We start from the raw sequence: 19797 nt of genomic DNA, 5'->3' as shown, positions 1-19797 counted from the left end.
TCTTAATATTCCGGAATGGTATATTTTCTCAAATGCTGAAATTCGCTATGTGGCCAGAGAACATAAGAATTGTAGAGGAAATTTAACAAGCTTCTATTGGACATTACGAATGGATTGTGCAGCGCAATGCAACGGGTGCCTATTTTGTGGTGAAATTTTCAAATTGTGCGAAATTCACAACAAATATTCCAGACAGGCGTGAGCGGCGTAAAGGATTTTATTGCCTTTGGATTTACACTTTGAACACTTTCATCGTTAATAAACTGTAGCAATGTTTGAATCAGAAAATGAGGAGATCGGAAACCCGATGATAGAGCTATCGGACATTGACCGGGTAAAAAAGTGGGCGGCCAGCAAAAAAGTAAATGAACATTCGGCGGCGGAGTTAATCAGGCTAGGATATGAGGCCCTTTCTTGTCTCCTGCCTGAAGATTTGACAAAGTCTAAGATCCCCATCGGGCAACAACGGCTACTGCTGCGTGCAGTAAGATCTACGTTTCCAGCGGAGTGCGGGAGCGAATCTAACATGGCGGCGGAGGAACAACTTCCGGCATCTTCACCTGCAGCTCAACTGAACGCATGCGCAACATTGACGACAGATGGCGGGGCAGTTCAAACCGGAAATGGAGATTTATATGTGCAAGCTATAACGAAACAGCTTCAACAGCAACAATCGTTACCATTAGGAGATAATCTGAACATCAGCAAAACAAACCAAGGACAATCAACAGTGCATCCTGAAGGTATTCAAGAATTTGACTGTGTTTCTAACATTATTTCGTGGAAAGACCCACAAATATTTTTAAAATCTTCCTTTAATGATGTAACTATAAATTTTTATGACATAACTGATTTCGTAAATGTACATATGTCAGGTACTGGTTTTTCAGAGGAAAAACTTATTTCAGATGCTTCTGGGGGTCAGCTTATTTTCAAATCTGGTCCAGTTAAGCCAAAACTTGAGTCCCTGAGTTTGTGTCAATGGTCTAGTGCGAATTTATCTATTATGTACAAACTGTTGTCCTGTGGCGATTTGTCACAGACTCAATTACTTGATTACCTATCATATACTGCAAGAATTTACAATCTTGTTGCAACTTGTGACATGGTTTCTGTCTTTTTTTTTGACAGAGAATATAGGCAGCTGCAGAAACAGCACAAGTTTCGTTGGGGTACAGATGTTCCACATTTACATTCCATATATATACGTCCAAAGGGTTTTGTAAAGCCTCAGACAGGAGGCTCCAAATTTCAGACCACTGGCTCAAGACCTGGGGTTAAACATGAGATTACATATGCTTCCCATACATCAGGTGGGCGGGAAATATGCAAAAGGTTTAACAGCAGGAAGGGATGTTTTATGTCAAATTGTAGGTTTGAGCATGTTTGCGCGGTACCAGGCTGTGCTAATAAGCATCCTGCTCATTCTCACTCTAACTCTATGCATGGCAATCCAAAAAACGGGGTATAATGGTAAAGCCTACACGTGACCTAATCCTGTCTGCCTGGTCCAATGAATTACAAAATGATTTTGATAAAAAATTTCTTCTTCAAGGAATTGAATTTGGCTTTGACATTATTGATGCTACTGATATCCCTTTAAATGTTCAAGCAAAAAATCACCCCTCTGCCAGTCCGTCTGGCCCTCTTTATAGTAAAGCGCATACACAAGTTTTGATTGAAATTGAGAATGGTAACTATATTTTTGCAGATGAAACACCCAAAATTATTAGTCCCATGGGTGTTATACCTAAGCCAGGGGGCGGTATACGGCTCATACATGATTGTAGTAGACCTGAAGGTTCTGCCGTCAATGACTTTGCGGGTGACCCATCTAAACAAATTTTTCAAACTTTAGATGATGCAACAAAACTTGTAACAGCCAACTGCTATATGGCAAAAGTGGATTTGAAATCGGCTTATAGGTCCGTTCAAATAAGTAAAACAAGCCAGCAGGTGACAGGTTTTAGATGGACTTTCCCTGATGGAAAAGATTTTACCCTATTTGATCGCAAACTCCCTTTTGGTTCAAAATTGGCACCTGGTATTTTTCATCGTTTGTCCCAGGCTGTAAGAAGGATGATGTCACGTAAGGGCTTTACCATTGTAGCTTACTTAGATGATTTTTTCATATGCGAGCGGACTAAATCTAGATGCAAAGAAGCTTTGAATGTGCTTATCACTTTGCTGCGTTATTTAGGTTTTGCGATAAACTGGTCTAAAGTGGTTGATCCGTGTCAGCAAATCACTTTTCTTGGCGTAGAAATTGATTCTACTACTATGGAAGTCAGACTTCCAAGCGATAAATTGGCGGTTTTAAAAGCAGAGCTGCATGCATTCACAAAGCGTTCCCATGCTTCTAAAAAGCAACTGCAATCCCTAGCGGGGAAATTAAACTGGGCGTCAGCGGTAATTCGTGGCGGGAGAGTTTTTCTTCGACGAATTATTAACTGCATTATGCGTATTAAGCGGGATTGGCATAAAGCGCGTCTTAAGGGCGATATTGCGCAAGATATTCTCTGGTGGGATAACTTTATTTCATCCTTCAATGGGAAATCACTGATTTTAGATTTATATCCAGTCACATCAGTAGCTACAGATGCATGTCGTTCTGGGGCTGGTGGTTTTTTTTATAATGATTGGTTTTATGTAAATTGGCAATGTGACTTCCCTTTTGCAAAAAATTTGCACATTAATGAACTGGAAGCGCTTTCTGTTGTGTTTGCTGCTAGGCGTTGGGCGAAAGCATGGCAGAATAAGCGTGTTTTGATTTTTTGTGACAATGCGACAACGGTTAGTTGTTTAAACAAGTGTTCTTCAAGGAATGCTACCTTAATGTCTTATTTAAGAGAGCTGTTTTGGTTGTCAGCTACTTACAACTTTCACATAAAAGCTGTGCACATTGCAGGCAAATCAAATGTCATGGCTGACATGATTTCGCGTTTGCATGATACTTCTATGAGTATACGGTTCATGCGCTTTTATTTACCTAATCCTCTGTTTGTGCACCACATTGAATCCCACATGTCTAGTCACTCCCTCCTTTTTCTTTTGAATAGGCTCACAGGGCTCCAACGAGATGACGGCATTGGATGATATTGTTCTGGACTTCAGATGCCATGCCTATGCAGAGTCAACTAAAAAGACTTACATGACTTATTTAAAGTCCTTTGTGGCATTTTGTAATTTAGTTGGTATTCCAGTGGTTCCCTTAAGTCAAGAGAATTTAGCAAGATATATTGCCCACCTGTCTCGTCGACTGAAGTATAATTCCTTGTGCAATTATTTATCCATAATCAGAATTTTGCATCTTGAGGCAGGGTATAGCTCCCCAATTGACACTCATTTAGTTTCTAATGTGTTGAAAGGTGCACGTAGAGTGTTGGGGGATGTCAACACAGCTAAGTTGCCAATTACCCCCAAGATTTTGTTTAAATTTTTGCCGTTATATCCTTTAACGATACTAAAGATGTGGCGTTTTGGGCAGCTTGCCTTGTTGCTTTCTTTTCCTTTTTCAGGAAGTCTAATTTGTTGACACCATCTGTGAATGATTTTGACCCTGATCTCCATTTAAGCAGACATAATGTATTTTTTCAGAAAGATGGTGTCCTATTGCGCATTTCCAAATCTAAGACCATCCAGTTTGCAGAACGTTGTTTAGATATTCCACTTCCTGCTATAAAAAATTCTCCTTTATGCCCCTCACAGGCTTTATTATTAAATTTTAAAATGGTACCAGCTGTCAAAACCCCTACACCGGCCTTTTTATATCGACATGGGGAAGACACTATCCCCTTAACCTATGCAGTGTTTTTGGCTAGGCTTAAAACTGTCCTATCAGTTATTGGTTTTGACGCCTCGCTTTATTCTGGACATAGTTTTCGTAGAGGAGGTGCCACGTTTGCCTTTCAGTGTGGTGTTCCAGGGGAACTAATTCAGTCTCAGGGAGACTGGAAAAGTGATGCATATAAGGGTTATTTGGACCCCTCTCCTTCCTACAGATTGCATGTCATGAAAACTTTTGCTAATGCACTTAAACTTTCTATTTAACATATCACTACATTATTCCTACATTGTATATGGTTTGGGCAAGTGTTTGGAGTACCACAGACTTATCAGTGAATTGATATTTGCGAAACAATTGACTTTTTATGATTCTTTCATTGTTCATTGGCATTGTTTATTATATAATGAAAGAAATTAATAAAACTGTGGTTAGTTTGCCCAAACCAGTATTTTGTCTCATTTCAACTTATATTTGTTTATCTGGTCCAGCCTGTGCAAAACGGTTAAGGTACGAGATTCTGTTTGGCTTCAGTAAACATGAGCTCTTCAGGGTCTGGTCTGACATCCAATTGTGTTATGGGCATGGACCAGAGTATAGCCTTTGCCTGCTGGATGCATATCACATACACACATACATTACATGTAATTCTCTCAGAAACCCATGAGGAGGTGGGTGGGACCAATACAAGTGTATCTGGATTAATGAGAGAAAAAATATTTGATTTATTTATTATTTTTTAGCAAAAAAATACCTGAATATAGAAAGAAACACTGATAAACTATATACCTAAGTTGGAACAGACTATATACACATTAAACCTTTTTTCTTTTTTGTTTTCTTTACTAATAGATAATTGATATAATTAAAAGTGGGCAAACCAGGAGTAAACCGGTTGATAGATATCTGAGAAACAGTTAATAGTCTGTTTTAATTAGTTCACTTGATTCCTTTCATCCCTTTGAGAGGAACCGCTGTGAACTTGTAATATTATTCCACTATTGACATTTACATTTACTTTGAACGGACCACGGCTAGATAAAATATACTGCCAATATCTGAAATGACTATTTGTGTAACTTACCTTACTTTCGTTTTCAACTTTTGATAAAAGGGAGCTAATCTACGTAGTCAAACAATTTAAATCGTATATGAGGGTGTGGATGGGGGTTTACAGAATAGAAAATAATGGGCAAAAGATATAAAGAATAGAGAAAAATGGACCAAAAAAATAAAGAATAGAGAATAATGAGGTGCAAAAATATAAATAACAGAGAATAATGGGTTAAAAGTATAAAGAATAGAGAAAAATGGCCTAAGAATACAGAAATGAAGGACCCCCATCCAGACCCTCATATATGTTTAGCGTATTACAAGTTAACAATATAAGGGTGTTGCAGTGTACAATTTTCAACTTGAAAAATGGCCTGAAATTTTCGTGTTAATCCTTAGATTTGTTAAAAAATGAAAATAACACTTTTGCGGTCGAGGCACTTTTCTTGATATACTTTCATCAGAAACTTACTAATTATTTTAATTTTAGCTCGATATTTCGTTTGCACATTTTTCCATGGAAGTTTAAGCCTTTTTCTTACAAATATTTGAAAATTAGTAAATAAAAGAAGAATTCATGTAATTCATATAACAATTTGTTATTGTGAAATGATAATATTTAGTTTCTCTATTAGGTATTTTACATTTTTTTACTCAAATGTTTGGTTTTTCTTGAGGTTCTTTCAAAAGCTAGGCAATGGCCATTATTGATTTAATCGATTACTTGTGTTTATTACTTGTTCCTACACTAGTTAATGTGTCTCTTTAAAACAATGCGTATTTCGAACGACGAGTGGTTGTTTCCAACAACGAGTGCTCGTTTCCAACGACGAGTGCTTGTTTCCAACGACGAGTGCGTGTGTTCTCCATCTTAGAAACGATCGCCTCGAAGGATCCTGTCAAAATAATTTTAACACATTAAAACCCGGTGGTGTCAAGAACACTCTTTTCCGGTTAACAAGCGATGCAAAACGTAGGTCACTTTCCACAACAGAAAATATAGTCAGGAGCGTAGTTAAAACATACAGCCTTCTATTTTAATTTTCCATATAAATGTGTAAAGGGAAAAATACAGGCATCTGTCGTACATTCAAGCGTATAGTAGATGCTTAGTTTTTTCTTTTTTTTTTAGCATTTTCTTGAAATAACAAGCTATTGTATGATTGCCAATGACACATCTATCTTCTAAAGCACGGTAGGTATAGTATCCAGCTGAGATCGTGTTTTTTCGAGTGAATCGGTCCACTTTTTTCGAGTGTAGATGAGGTTTTTTCGAGTGATATTACATGCGATCAGAGAGATTTACTGCTATTTCGCGAGTATAATAATTTTTTTTCGTGACTGTTCATCTTATTCTGAATGCTAAACATGTTTTGAGCACAAACGACGCACACTTTCCTTGTAGTTCACTTACAATTCAATGTTTTATATTGTCCGTGTTTTTTCAAGAGCAACATTTAAAGCGTCAACAAATGGTCCGGGTTTTTTGAAGAAATTGTATATAAGAAAGAAGACATTCTTGGGCTTAAAAACTGTCTTTTTCCAGTTTGGAACTGTAATTTACTATTATGTGTCTGTTTGTCTTTTTATTTTTGGCCATGGTGTTGTCAGTTTGTTTTCGATCTATGAGTTTGACTGTCCCTCGGGCATCTTTCGTCCCTCTTTTAGCAGAGGACAATATTATATATTCTTAATAAGTCACAAAAACATATTACTATGTTGATCAAATTTAATCCTTTTCAATTTAATGATAACTTTCTGTTCTAAAAACATTTTACCATAATCTTGCAGGATTACGATATATAAGAAATCAATGGGTCCTTTTTAAAACCATCTTTAGAACTGAGTACAGGGACTCATAATCTTTTCAATTTCCTTTTATGCTACCTTTGTTTTTACAGTCAATACTATTCTATGATTGATATATATTACAGTGATTACAGTGACGAAAAAAAAATAGGAGCAAGAAAACTAAGGAAAAGCAGTAAAAAATCATAAACATTCAATAAAAACCCAAATATTCTACTACAAGACCCCCCCCCCCTTCCCTCCGCCCCAATAAAATGAATAAATACAATAACATTTGAATTGAATGGAATACTATCTAATAAAAAATGAAAACAATCATTTATAATGTTCATGCGTGCGAAACGTTTTTCTGGATTTACCTTCATCCGGAACTCTCAAAGACGAATATTTTGAAAACCAAGGATGTATAAGAACCGAAACATTTAAAGAGCTATCTGACCATAAGGAACTAAAAAATGGCCATATACATATGATCTAAGGTCAACTTTGCCAGATGGAATTGAAACCTTAGTTTCTTTATGCTTTTTTAATTTATAAACGTACAGTTTTAAATGATTAATTGATGGTTGCTTAACATCCAGTGGCAAATATTTCATGCATGTTCTGGACGAGAACAAATTAACAAATATAAATCAATTGTTTTAAAAACAATTGTTAACGGTCTTTCCTCTCTGAAACTTGATTGATTAATAAGTTGGTTGGTTGGTTGATTGATTGATTGATTGATTGATTGATTTGATCGATTGATTGATTGATTGATTAAACACATGGGATAGGGTCTCTTGAAACAAGTGAAAAAGAAACAAATAAGATATTGGACCCTGTATTAAACACATGGGACCGACACACGCATGTATGTATGCATGCACGCATGCCTTGATTGATTGATTGATTGGTTGGTTGGTTGGTTGGTTGACTAATTAAACACATGGGATAGGGTCTCTTGAAACAAGCGAAAAAGAAACAAATGAGATCTTGGACCCTGTATTAAACAGATTGATTGATTGATTGATTTGTTGATTGATTGATTGATTGATTGATTGATTGATTGATTGAAAGTTTGCATGGCACTCTCTCTATGCGAGGCATCAGACTGAAAGTCCATATTATGACCGAACGTGACTGCGTCCTTATACATCCCGGAAAGCCAAACGAACGGCCTGGATTTCCTAATGAATAAAAATCCTTACATATTCTTTTTATAAATTTTCTCTATTTTCTACGGGCACTCGGACTTCATGTTTTTTTTTATTTGTTGTGTGTGCATTTTGTTTGAACTTCAAGTCTTGTAGGAAAAACTGAGTAAAATTTTGTCTCGGAAGTTTCACTTTCTATATTTGGATATGGAATGTTTTATTCTAAATTTAGGTCCGCGCGCACGGCGGTGTTTGTGAAGTCACATGACACTCAAATATTAATATCTTTTCAAGGGAGACCGTTGAACAGAGCACATGTGTATTGATAAGAGTAACACGATAACTATCGATTTTATTTTTACAGGTCAAAGATGTCGGATCATGCATGCATTTTTAGTACACATATTTACGGGAGCACAGATTTGTATTTTAATAGATATAGGAAGATGTGGTATGAGTGCCAATGAGACAACTCTCCATCCAAGTAACAATTTATAAAAGTAAACCATTATGGGTCAAGGTACGGCCTTCAACACGGAGCATTGGCTCACACCGAACAGCAAGCTATAAAGGACCCCAAAAATTACTAGTGTAAAACCATTCAAACGGGAAAACCAACGGTCTAATCTATATAAAAAACGATAAACGAGAAACACGTATGAACTACATAAACAGACGACAACTACTGTACATCAGATTCCTGACTTAGGACAGGTGCAAACATTTGCAGCGGGATTAAACGTTTTAATGGTACCAAACCTTCTCCCTTTTCTGAAACAATAGTATAACATCACAACATAGAAAGACACACTATAAAATAGCAATTGGAAGGCTTAACTCAATCAAAAAACGTAAATTAACACATGTATGAACGAATAAATTTGATCTGTGATACCTGAATGCAAATATATAGTTAATAAAAATTATAAGGGATAAATAATTAAGGTCAAAAGTAAATAAACAGGTTTAAACAAAGTTAAAGTATGATACCACTGTGAAATGTTAAACAATATTTAGAAAATCATCACTTTTGAAAAAACCTGCGTCATATTATACACAGGTAATGCATGTTTAGTAATTTGATTGTAGGATTTCACTAATATTTACGAACTTGAGATTTCTACGTCATTGATTTTAATTTCGAAATCAGGCGGACCGCACGTGTATTTATAGTGCTAACGGGAATATATTTTCTTGATTCATTTTACAGGTAAACTATTGTCTAATCGCTGATCACGAGTCTTCATTCATTGCATGCACACAATAATAATGCTGTTGTTATAGTACTTTACAGGGATGGATTTCTATTTCAGAAAGAAGTTTGTACCTAAGAAGGATTAGGATTTGTGCAGTAAAATGTACAGGACTGAAAGCGATTTTCTTTTCATAGAACTAAATAAAAGAAATCAGTTGGAAAAAAAGGGGGGGTGTAGTAGTGGTAGACTTTGGTTGATAATTGAGATAAGATACATTTACAACATGATAGCTGCAGAGTTTTAAGTTTTAATGAGTAATTTGTTGATTTGACCATTTCAGGGGTATTGGCCCTGCAATAAAATGAAGCATACCATTTTGACAAAAAATTCCAGTAACGACATGTCGCGACAAACATTCTCGTTAAGATGTTTCGTCGATACCTATAACTCTTTCTGGGACGAAGCGACATAAACTTAAAAATTATATTTCACTTATTAGTCCCCTACCGACGAAGTCGAAGGGGACTTTAGGTTTGCACTGCGTCTGTCTGTCTGTCTGTCTGTCTGTCTGTCTGTCTGTCCATCTGTCAGTCCGGCAAATCAGTTTTCCAGACTTTTTTTCTTCGTGCTTGAAGATATTGATTTGATATTTGGTTTATTGATTTATCATGACAAGTTACAGGTCAAGTTCAATTTTCACGATTTTGCCATACAATACTCACAGAATGCTTGTTTTAAATACATAAGGGGAAATAACTCTCTTATGGAGCCTATATAGCTTCGGTCAAAATAAAACGTAACATCCTGAGGATATAATGAGCATTTTGGAAAAATAAATGTGTCGCTTTCTTTTACGGTTGCAAAGGAGATCTCATAACAAGAAAAACAGTGTTCGGGGAGATAACTCTTACACAGAAAAGTGTTCGGTTAAACAGGGTCAGTTTCAAAAGCGTATAGACTGTATGATATTATATACCAAAAAACTAAGCGACATCTTTTGAAACAAAAATACAGCGCATGAAAAAAACTTGGCGGAAGAAAAAAAAAATAATCAGAACAAAACCAATAGGTCTTTCCACGGAAAAGTGGAAAGACTGGCCTAATAAATCCAATAGGTAGGTCCTGTAACAGAGGACGTTCGGAATGAAGGTCTGGAAGTTAGTTTAGACTGCCACTGAAAATGGACAGAATTTTTGCCTTGCAGCAGGCCAGCTACGAACCCCTCAAAGAGCTGTTGCAATGACTCTTAATAGTCAATAGTGACGGAAATTAAGATAAAATTAATGCACAAGTACTTGTCATTGATATAAAAAAATTACTCAGAGACAAGTGCCTGTTATAATTACTGCTAATAAATGACACATACAAAAATTCTGTGAAGGAATTCTTCCAAATATATTAAAACATTTACCATACCATGCATACAAACACACGTTTATGTAATGTCTCAAAACTGTCAAAAGTTTGAATCTAAAATAGGTTTTGAAAATACAAGAAAGCAGTCATAAATTCCAGTATTTTGTAATCATAAATAGTGCATTTAAGCAGAGACGTATAGTACATTTTGGTGCAATGTGTCTCTGATTTGGGTAAGATCTGAAGCAGCATTTGAAATTTTCGTTGCTTTAATAATTTTGGCTACTACAAGACAACTAATATCCTTTTTCTTATTTCTAAACTAAATATCAGCCCTCAGTTAAAAACTAATGTTAACTCTCTTAAATCATCGTAAATGCATGCAGTATTCGGGAAAAAAATGATACATATAATTGCTATACAATATGTATTCTCAAACAGTGAAATAACACACGTGCCTTAAACGCAAAAAAATATTTTAGTAAACAAAACAATTTTATCATAGAAATTTATTAGATATTAATTTTACAAAATCTTTCTACAGCATGCTTTATTAATTTATAAGGGACATCTGGTTCTACATACACCCAACTATCGTTATTTTGTGGTGGCGACGGGCTGCACCAACGGTGATAGTGTACATCTGCCCAATATGCAAATTGCTGAAAATGTTTGTTAGGGAATCGTTTGTAAGAAGATGGAAAAAGCTCGATTAGAGTCGATCCCGAACGTAGCAATAAAGTATGAGCCAGACCAGCACCGTGAATTCCGATCAATATCGAAGTTTCATAAATTATTTTTATTTGTTCTTCTATGGGTAATAGGTCTATTTGTATTGGCTTTATTTCAGTTTTTGTCAATTTTCGAGTTAAATAGTCCATTACATCGTTTTCATTAGACAATTTCCGTTGTACTTCTCCCCTTTGGTTTCTAGGATGCGCAAGGTAGTCTTTTCGTAAGATAAAAGTTACTTTTTTAATATCAGTACAATTATGATATAGAGTTGTTGAATTTTGGACTCCATGATACAAGGCAAATTTGAAATCTTGTACAAAGGGAATCTTTTGGATAGATTTTAACATTGGACCATCGGAAACAGGAATTACTCAAGCTAATTTTTTGTGGAAGCTTTTTTCCGACATATGTCCTATCCTATAAATGTTTCCGAATAGTAAACTCCATAAATTGTCTAATTTTCCAGAAGGATGCGCATCCATCACTATCACATTAGTGGCTTTAGGATTTTCATTGAATAAACGAACAGTCAAATATGTGTTATAAAGCTCCATTAAAGTCCAATATAAATTAGCATAGTCTCCTCGCCGTATTAACACGGTAAACGGAAACTCATCAAAGTTTTCATGATAGCCATGGTCTCGTTTTGAAATTCCTGCGAACTAGTTGTTAAAGTGGGAACGTTTTGGAAATTTCACATTCGGAAGCTCCTTAGAAGTAATGCTAAAAAATCCATTTTGAACCGTAATCTCTTCGTCTTTCTCGGTTTGCCCAATTACTAAGTGAATATCCTCACCACCTTTAGCAACGCTGTTTTGTTTCGAAGGGTCAACTACTACATTTTTCATTAATATTATAGACTTATTACTAAAGTAATGCCTTACTTTTTTAAACAATGCCGCCTCCGGACTTTTTACTCTTCTTGGTCTGATTTTCGGAACAAAGTGGACGGCAGGGACAATTTCAAAAATATTTTGAACACTACGGAGTCCTAAGCTTCTTTGGAACAGTTTGGCAGTATATAAATTATATTCAGGAGATCTTCTTGTCATAATAAATATTATAAAAGTAAGCATCACAACACAGAAAACCGATCTTTTCTTTCGTCCAAATCTCATTGCCATAGTTGTATTGTATAAAATTCAAGTGTTTTCATGGTACCACCTAAAAAAAAAAAAAGATAACAGCAACGAAAGCGACATCTGCTGGATCAGGTTCACAGAGAGTTAAATCGTGAAGCTCACAAAAGCCTGAATCGCTCACCAGGCAGAGAAATGTCATATCTTTATATACATTTTCACCTTTATCGTCATGTAGAACTTTTCCCCAGAATAAATTTTTCATTTACAAATATTCAACTTATCAAGTGAAATCAAGGCAATACATTTTTATTCATTGCCATGTTCACATATTCACTCAAGCAAAAACCAGGATAAAACGAAAATATTTTCTAAATCCACTCACCCCTCCCCAAAGTAACTTAGTCTTCCATCAAGAGGTCGTCATAATCCTTTGTGTGTCCCCGAAAGGCATTATGTATTCCTTGCTTCCTTCCATCCGTCCGTCCGTCCCATATCAGGTTACAGTTTTGGTTTGAGGTCGGTTAAAGTTGGTTTGAGGTAGGTTAAAGATTCAGTTTGAGGTAGATCAAAGTTTGGGTTTAAGGAAGATTAAAGTTTTGGTTTAACGAAGGTTAATGTTTTTTTGAAGAAGATTAAAGTTATGGTTTAATGTAGGTTAAAGTTTTAGTTTACGGTAGATTAAAGTTTTGATTTAAGAAAGGTTAAAGTTTTGGTTTGAGGTAGGTTAAAGTTTTGATTTAAGGTCGGTTAAAGTTTTGATTTGAGGTAGGTTAAAGATTCAGTTTGGGATAAGTCAAAGTTTGAGTTTAAGGAAGATTAAAGTTTTGGTTTAATGTATGTTAAGTTTTTGAAGGATATTAAAGTTTTAGTTTAATGTAGGCTAAAGTTTTGATTTAAGAAAGGTTAAAGTTTTGGTTTGAGGTAGGTTAAAGTTTTGGTATGAGGTATGTTAAAGTTTTGGTTTAAGATAGGTTACATTTTGGTTTAAGGAATGTTAAAGTTTTGGTTTAAGGTCGGTTAAATTTTTGGTTTGAGGTAGGTTAAATTTTTGGTTTAATACAGTTTCAAGGGAGTTAACTCTTGGCACGACGTTAGGCGTTCGAATTCCCCAAAACGTCATTTTCGGTGGGACGTTATGCGTTTAATGTTTAGTAATTAAAAAAAACCCGCTTGAACGATATTTAGTATAAACGATGATGCAATTTATGTTTCTCACACACGTCAACTTCTACGCCATAAGATAAGTGCATTTGATTCTCGCATTTTAGATATATTTACACGGGACACAATTTTAATGAAATCATAAGAAATTAAACACATATTACTGTTTTTGCTGTGTCTTATCTTGAAAATTCTGAAAGGTCTTCAAAATGAAGTCAATAAAATATCGTACAGTGAGCAATCTCAAGACGACGGACCCCTTTTGGTGTTAACATAATGCATGCCAATTATCGATTTCATTATCATTCATCCCTTATCGAATTTTGATTTGGATCCGATTTTCTGACAACCCGTCGATCTGACAGCACACATAAAAATAGTTGTACAACGATTTCTAGTTACAAGCATATTACAAACAATTTGTTTCAATGATCTTTAAAATCTGATATCGAAAGGTCAGATCGCACAAAATCAAGTTTAAATTATTGTAATCCCTTGTAGAAAAACATCAACATTTTAAAAGAAGTAACTGTTCTCGCCGCCATAAACAACGACGATATAACTCTAAAAAATATTATGTTATTTACAATCTAATTAAAATATAGATCTCGGATTTCGTTATACTACGTTATACTACATACGAAGATCTAACAAGTACCCTACAAGGTTTCACTTTTGTGACCTTATATAACGTAATATTTGACCCCAGAAAGTATTTATATCGACCAATCAGAATGCTCCTTATAAACGCGACCTAGGAACATGTTGAAGATGGCGACGTAGAAATGGAAAAACAACATAGAAAATGCATAAACTGAAATTTTGCCTTAGTACAAAGTGAAAGAATTGAAATTTGAGAAGAGCGAATTTTGGAAATCAAAGATTGCATGGTCAGGCTTCCAACATGCTTCAAACGGGCTATGGAAAGAGTTTACATACCAGATATCTGCTACCCGATAATCAAGTCTGCATTCAAAGGTAATTTCTCGAAAATAGAGTATTAAAGGTCGACATTTTTCTATCATTGGGCAACTTCTCGAGTGTTTATTAAAAAAAATCTTTGTGGAGGATTCACAGTGTACTTTAAAAAAACATGACAATATCCCTGAAAATACATTGCAAGTCTTCATTCTCCTAATTCTCCTACCAAAAAATTATAATTATTAATTTACAAAGTCAATGAAGATATGGGATCAGATAAATCTAAATTCATTGGTAATAGTATATAAATCATAATGTCATCTTATTAATGATATTCTACTGTGTACTTGCAAAGATATACATGCATACTTATGCCAGCACATGCAGAAGAAGTTTTAATATCAGCATACTTTTTTTACCTCTGTCACACACTGATACATGTTGATATCATGAGGTGCTCCAGATAATTGTTAGGGGAAATTTTCTGCCAAGAAAGAAATTAATTGTTCACTATTCTTGGACTCGGCTACAGTGGGTCAGAATGGCAATTAGTGTTTCAGTGTTCATTAAATATTAGTTTAATGCTTTGTGAGAAAAATAACTTCATCCTGTTTATGTGCATATAAAAAAGAAGATGTGGTGTTATTGCCAATGAGACAACTCTCCACAAGAGACCAAATGACACAGAAATTAACAACTATAGGTCACCGCACAGCCTTCAACAATGAGCAAAGCCCATATCTCACAGTCCGCTATAAAAGGCCCCGAAATGACAATGTAAAACAATCAAACGAGAAAAACTAACGGCCTAATTTATGTACAAAAAAAACGAACGAATAACAAGTATGTAACACATAAACAAACGACAACCACTGAATTACAGGCTCCTGACTTGGGACAGGCACATACATACAGAATGTGGCAGGGTTAAACATGTTAGCGGGATCCCAACCCTCCCCTAACCTGGGACAGTGGTGTAACAGTACAATATAAGAACGAACTATAAAAATCAGTTGAAAGAGGCAAAAAGTGTTACTTTAACCGTTCCAGAACAAATGGTATAATTGCTGAATTTTTCGTTTCCATTCTCTAACTTTAGTTTGCCTCAACCAAATGTTATGAAACTTACACAATACTTATTACCAAAAAAACTCAGATCAAGCACAAATTTGGGTAGCATCACTTTTACCGTTCTTCAGTTATGTCGTTTTATAACTTTATATGATCTGCAAGAGTGGGCATCATCAGTGTCCTATGGACACATTCCCCATTTATTGTAGTCTTTTATACTCAAATATTTAGCTTTAACTACATGATTGAGTAACTTTGCAGAGGCGGATTTAGAGGGGGGCTCAGGCCCCCTTTTTTGGAAAAATTTGGTTGTTTATATAGGTAATCACTGAAGCATGGCTGTACAGGCCCCCATTATGAAGAAAATTTCTGGGTCCACCACTGCTTTGTTTTCATTTGTAACATTACTAGTATAAATAATTTTGAAGACTTGATTAAGTAATTATGCTCTTGACTGATAGAATACTCTATCTTTAAATTCAACATGTCTAATACATATATATACTTGATCAATATATAGAACAAGACAGACGAGGCTATCTCTATCATAGTACATACATGTATGTTAAATTGTTCAGAAAACAACCAACCATCAAACAAAATCAATAGGTATCTTATAAGATTAATGTCTGGAAATGATGATGCTAAACAAAAAGTAAAAAATGTGAAATGAAATGAAATACAAGTTTAAAGATTTGTGTACAGATTCTGATGATAAATACATGTACGTACAAATTTGATTAGGGAATCCACACCTCAAGGACTAATCCCAAAAAGGATTACTCAAGGGCCAGTGTTTTTATTTCCCCAAAAAATGTTCAAAGATAAGAAGATGTGGATCCTAGAAATGGATTCACAGTGTCAATTTATAAATTTACTTTTAGATAACCTACATGTATATATATCTGTAAGTAACATTTATTTAATAAAACATTCTGTCATTAACCAGAGGAACATATCAATTAAAATGTGTTTGAATAAACACTAGTATTAAGTAACAGGGTATGTACATGTAGGTAGGGAAAACCTAAACAAACATGCATGTACATTTTTTCTTCATCTATTAGTCTGGAAAAGCTAGTAATAATTATTAAAGAAAAAAATTAAATGAGTTCCTCTGAAACGGATGTTAAATAATCTTAAATAAGCTTTATAATGGAGTCAGCATTGTTTTGAAATCAGAATATTCCATAAATATATCTAAATTGATATTTCACATGTTTCAGGAGCAGACATTCTTCCCTGGTCTATATAGCTTCATTGAAAGGAATCAGACACAGAAAGTTTTGGGAAATGAAATTGAGAGTCACTGTGAATAATTCACACACATGCTAGACATAAAGAAATGGCCAGACACAGGCTCAGCTATAGAATCTGTATCAACTGGAAGCAACAGTATTTTCATCAGAAAACTAAAAAGGATGTGAAAAACATGAAACATGCATTTGGAAATGTTCAGCCGCCAAACAAATAGATATGCCAGGAAATGCAAATTGTTTGCTAATATAAATGTCAATGATGTCTGTACAAAAGCAAAGATATAAAAGCCTTTTTCATTTATACATGTAACAGTCATATACAATACAGATTTAAGACCATCAGACAATCTTTAAATCTTTGGAAGCCACAGTACCTAGTCCAAGACATTCCATATTTTCAACTCGTTATGAAGACATATTTGACCAATCTGGTTTCCATTTATAGAAGTTTAAAAATAAGTTCTACATGTACATGACATGATGATCACCAGCAATGAAGGTGATATAGGATATAATATTCAAAGTAGAGAAGTATAAAGTGAATTTGAACCTCCCACCATAATAGCATTCTGCACATTTTGGATCACATATGGATCAAGCTGTTGTACTTGTGAACTAAAAGATTGTTGCTTGGTTGTTGTCAGGTACATTGTACATGTTGACAGTGCTATACGTCTATTAAATAAAATGCAGTTCAGAACAGTTATATTTTAGTAATAGATAGATTTCTTCTGTCTTTATTTGAACGGATAAACCAGGTAATTAAAAAAAAAATTTCTGACAACTATGTCTGTTCTGGAACTGAAGACTACCTTCACTTTTTGTATCTTCCTTGTTCATTTTTCCTCCAGATAAATTACTGACTATCACCATGAGGCTTATAACATGTATAAGTAGGCTTAATTCCTCCAAGGTCTCCAGTTATGTCCTGTCTGTGACAAAAGTTTCAGAATACAAGACATGCAAGACATGAAATGCTAATCGGACAACAACATTTACTATTTATATGAAGTTTTATATTTCAGAGGGTAGAAATCATGGATTTGTCATACTTAAAATCATAATCATGATAATGTATAAGTAATCCTTATGTTTAGAAGTTTCTGTCAAGACATATGTCCATTGTCCTTATTCCATTTTCATTGTTCAGTGCTTCTTAAAAAACTACATGTGTAGTGATTTTATCAAGTGAATTTGTGGCATATTATAAGTAATACGATATTTGGTATACATGTATGGGATCAAAGGTTTACATGTGTTGTCAGACAGGGTTCAACTTGTCTCTCAATTTTTTGTCGATCCCCGGGTTCTCATTAAGGCGAGTCCTGGACTCATCATAATCAGTCTGGACTCATCATTTTCAAAACTTGCGAGTCCCAAGATGCATGAAAATTGTAAAATGTTGTATCAACTGAGCACATACATGTATATCACCATTTTATCACAAAAGTTAAAAAATAATCTAAATTTTGTGTAATTAGGGATAGTGATGCGGCGGCGTTAACTCATTTCTTAAAAGCTTAATATTGCAGAAGGTAGAAGATCTGGATGCTTCATACTTTGTATATAGATGCCTTATGATATGAAGTTTCCGTCTGTCATATGTCTATTGTCATTGACCTCATTTTCATGGTTCAGTGACTACTTGAAAAAAAAGTTCAGAATTTTTGTAATGTTAATTTCTCTCTTATTATGAGTAATTGGATAACTATATTTGGTATGTGCGTACCTTGCAAGGTCCTAATGCCTGTCAGACAGTTTTCATTTGACCTCGACCTCTTTTCATGGATCAGTGAATAAGGTTAAGTTTTCATGGTCAAGTCCATATCTCAGATACTATAAGCAATAGGTCTACTATATTTGGCGTACATGTATGTAATGATTGTAAGGTGTACATGTCCATCTGGCAGGTGTCATCTGACCTTGACCTCATTTTCATGGTTCAGTGGTACTAGTTTAGTTTTTGTCGAGCCTGAGACTTTTGTCGCAGAAAGCTCGACATAGGGATAGTGATCCGGCGGCGTTAGCTAACTTCTTAAAAGCTTTATATTTTAGGTGGAAGACCTGGATGCTTCATACTTTGTATATGGATGCCTCATGTTACAAAGTTTCCGTCAGTCACATGTCCAATGTCCTTGACCTCATTTTCATGGTTCAGTGACTACTTGAAAAAAAAGTTAACATTTTTTGTAATGTTAAATTCTCTCTTATTATAAGTAGTAGGATAACTATATTTGGTATGTGCGTACCTTGCAAGGTCCTCATGCCCGTCAGACAGTTTTCACATGACCTCGACCTCATTTCATGGATCAGTGAACAAGGTTAAGTTTTGGTGGTCAAGTCCATATCTCAGATACTATAAGCAATAGGTCAAGTATATTCGGTGTATGGAAGGACTGTAAGGTGTACATGTCCAACTGGCAGGTGTCATCTGACCTTGACCTCATTTTCATGGTTCAGTGGTTATAGTTAAGTTTTTGTGTTTTGGTCTGTTTTTCTTATACTGTATGCAATAGGTCTACTATATTTGGTGTATGGAATGATTGTAAGGTGTACATGTCTAGCTGGCAGGTGTCATTCGACCTTGACCTCATTTTCATGGTTCAGTGGTCAAAGTTAAGATTTTGAGTTTTGGTCTTTTTTTCTAATACTATATGCAATAGGTCAACTATATTTGGTGTATGGAAATATTTTATGATCTATATGTCAGTCGCGCAGGTTTTATTTGACCTTGACCTCATTTTCACAGTTCATTGCTCAGTGTTAAGTTTTTGTGTTTTGGTCTGTTTTTCTTAAACTATAAGCAGTAGGTCAACTATATTTGTTGTATGGAAGAATTGTTAGCTGTAAATGCCTGCCTGGCATGGTTCATCTGACCTTGACCTCATTTTCATGGTTCATTGGTCAATGTTCAGTTTTCTTGGTTAATGTTAAGTTTATGTGACAGTTGTAATAAAGCTTTATGTTTAGAACTATCAACATATCAGTGATTAGTAAAGAAGGCGAGACATTTCAGCGTATGCACTCTTGTTGTGTTTTGGTCTGTTTTTCTAATACTGTATGCAGTAGGTCAACTATATTTGGTGTATGGAAATATTTTACAATGTACATATCAGTCTGGCAATCAGTCTGGCAGGTATTATTTGACCTTGACCTAATTTTCACGGTTCATTGCTCAATGTTAAGCTTTTGTGTTTTGGTCTGTTTCTCTTAAACTTTAAGCAATATGTCAAC

The 19797-nt window shown here is 35.0% G+C and overlaps 1 protein-coding gene and 1 long non-coding RNA gene across 2 annotated transcripts; both read left to right on the top strand.

Annotated features, from left to right (window-relative positions):
* The first annotated feature begins 271 nt into the window (after window positions 1-271).
* LOC127727844 (uncharacterized) lies at window positions 272-1487 on the top strand. The gene has a single exon (XM_052234958.1). It carries the CDS (start codon window positions 272-274, stop codon window positions 1469-1471), a length of 1200 nt encoding a protein of 399 aa, XP_052090918.1. The 3' UTR covers window positions 1472-1487.
* Window positions 1488-13904: 12417 nt separating this feature from the next.
* On the top strand, window positions 13905-17269 carry LOC127729036 (uncharacterized). Its single transcript, XR_007994429.1, has 2 exons — window positions 13905-14290; window positions 16531-17269. It is a non-coding gene; the product is annotated as an uncharacterized LOC127729036 (long non-coding RNA).
* The last annotated feature ends 2528 nt before the right edge of the window (window positions 17270-19797 follow it).

Source organism: Mytilus californianus, unplaced genomic scaffold, assembly GCF_021869535.1.
Source record: "Mytilus californianus isolate M0D057914Y unplaced genomic scaffold, xbMytCali1.0.p SCAF_2, whole genome shotgun sequence".
Taxonomy (NCBI): domain Eukaryota; kingdom Metazoa; phylum Mollusca; class Bivalvia; order Mytilida; family Mytilidae; genus Mytilus; species Mytilus californianus.
This window is presented reverse-complemented; position numbering and strand designations above follow the sequence as displayed.

Bases quoted from the DNA above. Each gene is read 5' to 3' on its own strand.
- LOC127727844 (XM_052234958.1), top strand. From the start codon at position 272: ATGTTTGAATCAGAAAATGAGGAGATCGGAAACCCGATGATAGAGCTA.